The sequence below is a fragment of the Mesitornis unicolor genome, unplaced genomic scaffold (genome assembly GCF_000695765.1).
Source record: "Mesitornis unicolor isolate BGI_N332 unplaced genomic scaffold, ASM69576v1 scaffold45156, whole genome shotgun sequence".
Classification (NCBI taxonomy): Eukaryota; Metazoa; Chordata; class Aves; order Mesitornithiformes; family Mesitornithidae; genus Mesitornis; species Mesitornis unicolor.
Window position 1 is genome coordinate 1 of NW_010192490.1, and position 8,619 is coordinate 8,619.

General features: G+C 36.0%; 1 protein-coding gene across 1 annotated transcript in view; it reads left to right on the forward strand.

Annotated features, from left to right (window-relative positions):
• Window positions 1–508: 508 nt before the first annotated feature.
• LOC104542716 (cullin-4B) overlaps window positions 509–8,619 on the forward strand; it is a gene marked incomplete at its 5' end in the record, with an annotated part of 12,866 nt that continues 4,755 nt past the window's right edge. Inside the window, 11 exons of the mRNA XM_010187109.1 lie at window positions 509–612; window positions 1,536–1,605; window positions 2,087–2,160; window positions 2,714–2,876; window positions 2,977–3,066; window positions 3,343–3,425; window positions 4,559–4,626; window positions 5,775–5,893; window positions 6,579–6,771; window positions 7,871–7,975; window positions 8,279–8,389. Coding sequence (XP_010185411.1) covers window positions 509–612; window positions 1,536–1,605; window positions 2,087–2,160; window positions 2,714–2,876; window positions 2,977–3,066; window positions 3,343–3,425; window positions 4,559–4,626; window positions 5,775–5,893; window positions 6,579–6,771; window positions 7,871–7,975; window positions 8,279–8,389 — 1,180 coding nt within the window. The remainder of the gene's footprint in view (window positions 613–1,535; window positions 1,606–2,086; window positions 2,161–2,713; window positions 2,877–2,976; window positions 3,067–3,342; window positions 3,426–4,558; window positions 4,627–5,774; window positions 5,894–6,578; window positions 6,772–7,870; window positions 7,976–8,278; window positions 8,390–8,619) is intronic.

Below are 8,619 nucleotides of genomic sequence, written 5' to 3' on the forward strand. Positions count from 1 at the left end.
TAAAAATATGTATCTGGTTTTGGGGATGAGGGAAGCTTAATCAAGGAAAGGACCGCAAAAGGAAATAAGACTAGCAGTGCTTTTCTACTAATATCAGTTTGACTTGCAGAGCAGTTAATAAAATTATGGCCTGAAGTGTCTGCTTTGAAGTATGAAACCCAGCAAGCTGCTGGAACGTATTAAACTAACATCCTTGTTCTTAGCGATGCGAGCCCTGCAGTTCCTTATGAGATATTGGTACTCCAACTGAAATTAATAATCTGTGAGCTGTTCAGGGCATGGCCTTCCTTTGTCTCTTATTACCATTATAGTACCACATATAGTGCCATATCTCTCTGGTGTTTTGCATGCAGCCGTTAACTGTGTTACAATTAAAAGCCAGTAGATTTTTGAGTGAGACGCAGAAGAATTCCATGGTTGTTTCTGGCTTTTTTTCCCCTCTTTCCTTGTAAAACCACATGAAAGAATATAAACAGATTTCTTAGTGTCTGTTTCTCTTCTTCTTCAGGCTGTTGAAAATCTCTGCTCCTACAAGATTTCTGCAAACTTGTATAAACAATTGAGACAGATCTGTGAAGACCACATTAAAGCACAAATTCACCAATTCAGAGAATATCCTTTATTTAGCTGTTGACAAGCCAAAATGTTTTTACCTGCCAGTATGTGGTGATAGATTTTTTTTGACTAGTCCATGACAGTAGAGCATGGTAAACTGAATTCCTACTTTTTGCATAATTGGGTCTGTTTTCGATTTTTTTGTGAGACCTCGGAGAACACTACTAGTTCCTTTATGCGTGTAACCATTGAAAGGTTTGTGAGAAAGTTTTGCTGGTGTTTATGAAACACATTTGCATTTTACAGAAGCTCACATTAGACTTAGAGCATGGCTTAAAAAGGCTGTATTGGCTGTATCTCTTCAGGCTTACTAATGTGCTTATCTTGCCATGTTCAGGTAAACAGAGAAGTCTTCCAACAAGTAGTTTTTGTTTTCTTTTCAAAAAGTGCTAGTGGTGTGGCAGCATAGTGTTAGTGGTTCCGAGGATCAAAATGTTTTCTTTTCAAAAGTTTTTAAGTTGCATCGGGTCAAGATCCTGTTAAGTGGATATTACTTAGTACCAGAACAATACAGTGAACTGAATACAAGTTAAATTTCAAGAACAAAATTTATCTATTAAGGTTATCTTTAGACATGAGCTAAAATTATATCTTTGTAGTGGTGGGCTCTTACTGCGGATTGTTGGTTTAGAGGTCTGGGGATACGTATGTTTGTCCCACCCCTCAGGGACAGGAGAATTAGACAAAATGATCAAAAGTATTTAGATCCTTTTTTTAATTGTTTAGATCATGTTGATTTCTCATTATTAACACAAAGACCCTCACTGAAAATAAAAATAAACATGTTGCAAGAAGTTAAGTGGTACTTTTTAGGAGTCGGTGAGTTGTGCTCTCTGTTAAGTATCTTTGAAAAAATAATGTTGGTTCATCTCATTGCTAACACTACCTGTTGATCATAATTTTCTTAATGATTTCTTCATGGATTCGTTGGATAGCGTCCTTTTTCTAAAGAAAATAGACAAATGTTGGCAAGATCACTGCAGACAAATGGTAAGTTTTTTTCTTTTTTAAAGAAAACCAGTTGTCGAGCCAGCCTATGTTTTGCTTAACTTTGTTCCTTTACAACCATACTGTGCTTCTGAAATTGAATCTTAAATTTCTGTATGGTTTCTTCATGAAATACAACTGTATGTAGTTTGTTAGAAATTGGGCCTTGAAAAGTCCTGTCTGTGGTGTGTTTCTTGACATGCTGGTCTGATACTGGATGCACATGCACACACACAACTTCTATCTGTTGTTTCTATGCAAACCTTCCTCCTTATAAAATGATCTAATCTTCTATACAGAAAGATGCTAAACGTTGCATTGATAATCTTGCTGAGACTGGCAGAATATTTTAAACAAATCAACATTGTCTGAGAAAGCACTGTCTGAAACTTATCAGTGGATTTTTTTTGTTGAACATAATTTGTGTTGCTCTTCAGTTTCACGAGTAAAACAATTGTGGCTTTTTTATTCCTTCTCATAACAGATTATGATTAGAAGTATCTTTTTGTTCTTGGATCGAACTTATGTACTTCAGAATTCAATGCTGCCGTCTATTTGGTAAGGGTGCAAAGAATATAATTATTTGGGATATATTCAAATTATCGCATATATCTTGCTGATTTTCAGGGTGGTTTTTTAGATAAACTTTATATAGTGATCTGTAAATTAGATGGTGAATATGCTTGTTACAAAGGGAGATTTCACTTTAAATTTATTTGCCATGAATTACAGGATTTTTCTAGAATAGCTGTGATAGCAGATTTCAGCTAAGTAGTACAGTTTGCACAGTAAAAGGAAAGGGCTGTCTTGTTCAGCAACTGAAGTGTGAGGGTTTGTGTTGCCCAGTTACAGGCTTTAACATGCATAGCATTCAAAGTTCTTAAAGTATTTTTGAAGGAAGAAGTTACAGAAAATATAAAAGCAAGTTACTCTCTTTTGGACTTCAACTTCTCCCCCCAATATTTTAGTAATTAACAACTGCCCTATATTGAGGAATTTAAAGAATACTAGTATTTATTGTCCTCTCTTAGACCTAGATCAAATTATATTAACAAATAATATTTGGGGTTGATTCTTATGCAATTTATTGAACAGTCTTTTTTCTTTTTAGGGATATGGGGCTAGAATTGTTCAGAACTCATATAATCAGTGATCAGAAGGTCCAGAACAAAACTATTGATGGCATTCTTCTGCTGATTGAGAGGGAAAGAAATGGTGAGGCTATTGATAGGAGTTTACTGCGAAGCCTTCTAAGCATGCTTTCTGACTTGCAGGTGAGTAAACTTGTTTCACCTTTAAATCAGTAAACAGCTCAGATTCTTACTTAGTGCTCAGTAAGCTTTACCCTGGACTGCTATTGTGTTGTTTCCCTAGATTTATCAAGACTCTTTCGAACATAGATTCTTGGAAGAGACTAACCGACTGTATGCAGCAGAGGGACAGAGGCTTATGCAGGAACGAGAGGTATTTTGAATGTTTAACAATATTTGTGATGTCTAATGGTGAAGCATTTGTCAGGGAGAGGAACTGTTCCGCTGCCTTAGCCATCGTACAGGGCAATAACATGACCTTTTTGTTTTGTAGTACTCTGAAAAAGCAAATTGACATGCAGTTGCCTTCAGTCACAATGATTTCTTCTTAAAACTGTTGCTGCTGTCAGACCAGTATTGTCCTTCTCCTCCCCCCCCCCCTTCCCCCTTGATTTTCTTAAAACATACAAAACTACTCTGGCATTTTCAGGTTCCAGAATATCTTCACCATGTCAACAAGCGCTTGGAAGAAGAAGCAGACAGAATAATCACTTATTTAGATCAGAGCACACAGTAAGTGCAATCTCTCTTTGCTTGGTATTGTTAGCTGTTTGGCCCTTCTTTTGCTAAGGGCCATCTAATAGCTACAATTTATTTCAGTTATTGACTGGCCATCAAATGCTTCTCACTTCCCACAATTCTTTGTTTACAATGCAGCACTGTCTTGGCTCACACAGGCAATATCTTTCTTTTAAGCCACTAGTTAGTTTGACATAAATGTTGGGCATTTGGTTGGAGAAAAATAGGCTGCCACCCCCAGTCCAAATGTCTTTCTTGCTGAAATGCAATTAATCAGCTGTTGTTCTACCTGAGAAAGATAGGACCTGGGACAGAAAATTCTCAAGCGAAAGCTTCTGAATATTTACATTAAAATATTAGTGTATTCTTTGTGGAGTCTGGGAAATTATTGACTAATGTCACTCTTGAATCTTTTATACTTAGAGGCAGGATTTCCTCAAATACAATCAAGTGGAGGTCATGACTGGTAGGACAGGAGAAATGTTCTCCTCACATAAAGCCACAGCTGTTGTGTCTGAGAGAAAATGTAGGTCACCAGTATAAAAAAAACTCTTCGAGCAGCTGGTAGCAACTTCTTAAAGACCAAGTACAGAGGATCTCTCTGAGAGGAAGGTGTTTTATTGCTACCATCATACATTTGTTTCCTTCCTCCTTCAGCTGTTGAAAACATTTAGCTTGTTTAGTGGCTTCCTTCTTCCACACTCCTATTAGTGGCCAACTCCCTATTTTGTTTAATACCTCTTGACTTGTGAGATGTTTGGGGTTTTTTTTTTCTTCTCCTTGGCTTGTCTTCCAAGACACGAATCTCCTCCCACAAAGCAAGAGAAGGTACATTCTTTGACAAACTTTTACCCAGTTTCTTCACTGATGGGATCATTGTCCAGCTGCTTAGAGGTCACATACAATAGGCTTATTGTGTGAATTAAATCCTCGGTCAGCAAACAGGAAAATAAAAAATTCCTCACTGAGGAGGAAAGAAGATAATTATGTGTATGATCATTTTAGGTTCTTGGCCACATAATTAGAGCACTCACAATGACAAGCGTAGTTAACATAATCTCAGAAAAAGGATTTAAAACTGTCAATAATGGAAAAAGGAAAAATAATTCTAAACATTTTTTCTATAGGAAGCCACTAATTGCTACTGTAGAAAAGCAACTTCTAGGTGAACATTTAACAGCCATTCTTCAGAAAGGTAATCTTTCTTCTTTATAGAAATGTTTCTAATTACTGCTTTGGGGCTTTCAATTCCTGTGCTGAAAAATGAAGTGACAGATTCAGGTGCTGGGAGAGGACACAAGCTACATCATTCTTTTAATGCCCTTTGCTACTCAGTTCATGAAATAGCATTGACCATTTTGCAAGAGGGCAAGTACCATTCTCCTTGTCAGAGGTAAGGAGACGCAATGCTGCCTTCAGACAAACAGCAAAGCAAGAGGAAAACTAGAATAGGTGACTCTTGAGTTCAGTGTGTCAAATAGCATTTTGAAGACTCAGTTAAAGGAGTAGCCTTCAGTGTTTTCCTTTTCTGATACAGTTATAATCTGATTTGTTGCTGCTCACGGAAGGCAACAGTAGTTTCAAAAAATTTAGTACAATTTGAACAATGAAGTATTTTGCTTCAGTTCTGCAATAGCCTCTGGAGTCAACTGACCCGCTGTTGCTCTGAGTGATGGTCTGGAAATAGATATGGGTGCAGCGAGAGTTGAATAATAAAAGAAAATGATCAAGTCCTTACTAGCCAGATTCTGGATAAAACAGATATGTGAGCATCTTCCTGCACATCTGTAACAGACTCTTTGAGAGGAGTATCATGTTTGCAATATTTACCCATCTGCTTTCTTAGAACCTTGCTGTGGAGCATCAAGGCTTTTCTGCCAAAAAGTTAAAAAGTGAAAGGTGAAGATATTTCTTGAAGTTGCTCGCCTTCAAACAACTGTAAAACTTACTTTACAGCTGAAATTAAGACTCAGAGCTGTTTCTTGCTAAGGAACCTTTCCTACAGATCGGTAGAGCGTAAACTTTTCAAATCTTTAGGAAATAGTAAAGCAGAAGTAAGCAAAGATGTTGTGATAAGAATGTTATGTAAAGTACATGTAACCTAAGATATCCAGTGTAATAACAAGGTTTTTAAGGTTTGGGCCAGGTCAGGTAGCCATTCTGTGTTTTACTGTTAAATTAGATAGCTAAACAAAAAAAAATACAACCCCAAAACAAACACCACCCACCCTACTAATTGCTTGATTAAAGTATTAGCTCTGAAGAGATCCCTTACTGTAATAATGTGTTGCACTTTCTTCGGATTACTCTGGTTTTAATATCTTTAAATGCTCTCATTTGCAGGTTTAAACCACCTCCTTGATGAAAACAGAATTCAAGACCTGTCTCTTCTGTATCAGTTGTTCAGTCGTGTGAGAGGTGGAGTACAGGTTCTCTTGCAACACTGGATTGAGTACATAAAGGTACTGTTTCTAGAACTCTGGAGCAGATACCACTATAGATAGATATTTTTATATATATATCTATAAACTATTGCATTTTTCTCAGAAATGAAGACTAGTTGCTTATAAACACATATAACGAGCAGTTTTGAAACTGTACTAGAAAACTACAACTGTTCTAGCCCTATCGAAGAAAATATTGAACATTCAGTTGAATTATGGAACTCTAAATAAATTTGGAGTTTTTATCTTGCTTGTAGTTAATTCTGGATGACAACTGTATTTTTCCAATAGACATTTTGGTAATGGCAGAACATTTGTCTCATCTCCTGCTAAAATTTCTTGTCAGAACGAGTGGTAGCTTTACTTACCAACTAATTGAAGTTCAAAAAGCACCTTAATATCACTGAAGATGTTTCATCTTATTAGTCAGTGAAAATGTTGTCACAAGAAGTATGGTCCTTGTGAAGGATGACTTTATGATGGCATAGGAGTTTTTAAATTGTTTCAATTTTTTTAAAATAAAATTGAGTTTAGTGTAGGAGTGATTATGTGGTAAATACGTCATAACTCTATTATTTCTATTGTTAGTGGAACTAATATGAATACCAGAAACAAGATATTACAAAGATAACTTAGACTTTTAGAAGCCTTGTCATTTAAATTCATTATTCAGGCTAATTGAAAGATATGTTTTACTTTGCAGGCATTTGGTAGCACCATAGTAATTAATCCAGAAAAAGACAAAACCATGGTCCAAGAACTACTTGATTTTAAAGACAAAGTTGACCATATTATTGATGTTTGCTTCCTCAAGAATGAGAAATTTGTAAATGCCATGAAAGAAGCCTTTGAAACATTCATTAACAAAAGACCAAATAAGCCAGCTGAACTTATAGGTATTTTTCTTCAGTTTCTTCCCATGTGAGAATTTGGGTGGGGGGCAAAAGGAAGTTGCTGATGCAGCTTACAGATGGGATATGACGGAACTGTGTTTTAAAAGACATTATGCACAGTGCGTCGTCAAATTGTGGATCTGCTGTGCCTTACTATGCAAGTGAATTATTTGATGGGATAGCATTAAACATTAAGAACAAGGTCTGTTCTTCAGTGCACTGTAGAAAAGTGAAGAACATTAGAATGTAGGCTTTCCAGCAATTGACTGATGTCCAGATGGGAGAATACTGCTAATAATTTGACTTTTTCAGGAGCTTACATAACTGTGCCACCAACGTAAGTGCACAGAGATGTTAGGGGCTCTACATAGATACCTATGTTTTCATATTTAAAAATTGAGAGATAAGGATGCACTGTACCTCTCATGTTGTGGGAACAGAGCCTCTGTAGTTTGCAAAGAACAAACAGATTGTTTACAGATTTGTGCACTCTGCACTTTTGAATATCTTAATCATTTCCCCACACAGTAAATAATACCTGCTTTGCAATCTGTTGTGCTGTTAGGCTTGTGGAGTAATGCTTTCTGCCCTCCGTTTTTAAAATTAATTCACTAACTGTAGTGTGCTTACCAAACCATTTGAAATTAAAACAAATAGTAATCTGCTACAGAAATTCAGTATAGTCATGTATTTAAATAACTGATTTACATATTTTAATTCTCATCTTTTTGCTTCTATTCTAGCCGTGGCAATCTATAGTAATAGTGACTTTTTACTTCGAGACCATAATATGGAGCAGGATTTTTTTACATATACAAAAGTATTTTTTAGCATCATTATGTATGCTATTAAATTTAAGGTGCACTAATTTCTTATCTGAAAAAAGAGATTAGGCTATAGTCTTTTCATAAATTTATAGCCTCTTTGAAAGTATATCAAGCTAGCTGCAGTGAAACTGATTTGAAGGGGATTTCAGGATCCTTTACATTTCTGAAAGATTTCACAATATTAGATTATTTTTTTAATTAAAAAAATAAATTGTTTAATTCTGATACTAAGTATATGTTAAAATAAACAACTTTTTATTCCTTGATGCTTTTAGCTAAATATGTAGATTCAAAGCTTCGTGCAGGCAACAAAGAAGCTACTGATGAAGAACTTGAAAAAATGCTGGATAAAATTATGATCATATTTAGATTCATATATGGTAAGCATTTTTTTTCCTGGTGATACAGTTGTTTAATCGGTAACATAAAGGTATTTTGAAATAATTTTTGCAGTCTGCGTTTTCAAGCGTTCATTCTCTGTAGATGCAGTTTGCTGGTGCAGTGCCGTTTAAATAGTTCGCGTGTTAAAATGCCGATACCAAGACCTGACTCCAGATCTGTGGAACTCTTAATGTGAAGGCCCTTGTTAGCTTTACCGAGCTTTGACTTGGGTCTCTTGTAGGTGATTTTTGTTTTAAAACAAACAATGATTTGTGATCACTGTCAAATCTCATCTCTTGCAGGAAAAGATGTCTTCGAGGCCTTTTATAAAAAAGATCTAGCAAAGAGACTGTTAGTTGGGAAGAGTGCATCAGTAGATGCTGAAAAATCTATGCTTTCCAAACTCAAACATGGTAAATATTTATCTAGCTATCTGCCTTCTTCCTATTTAAAATAATAATTTTAACAGGTCTTCCCAGAAGTGCTGTTTGTATTTCCCCTTTACGTGAGAGCAAAAACCATGTGTGCAAGTCTCGGATGACTGGTGGGTTTTGAGGAGACTGATTTGCTTTTAGTTTTGTAATCATAGCAGCAGTAACCAGGAAACGGGAGCTTAAAGTGCATGGTGTATCTTGACCCGTGG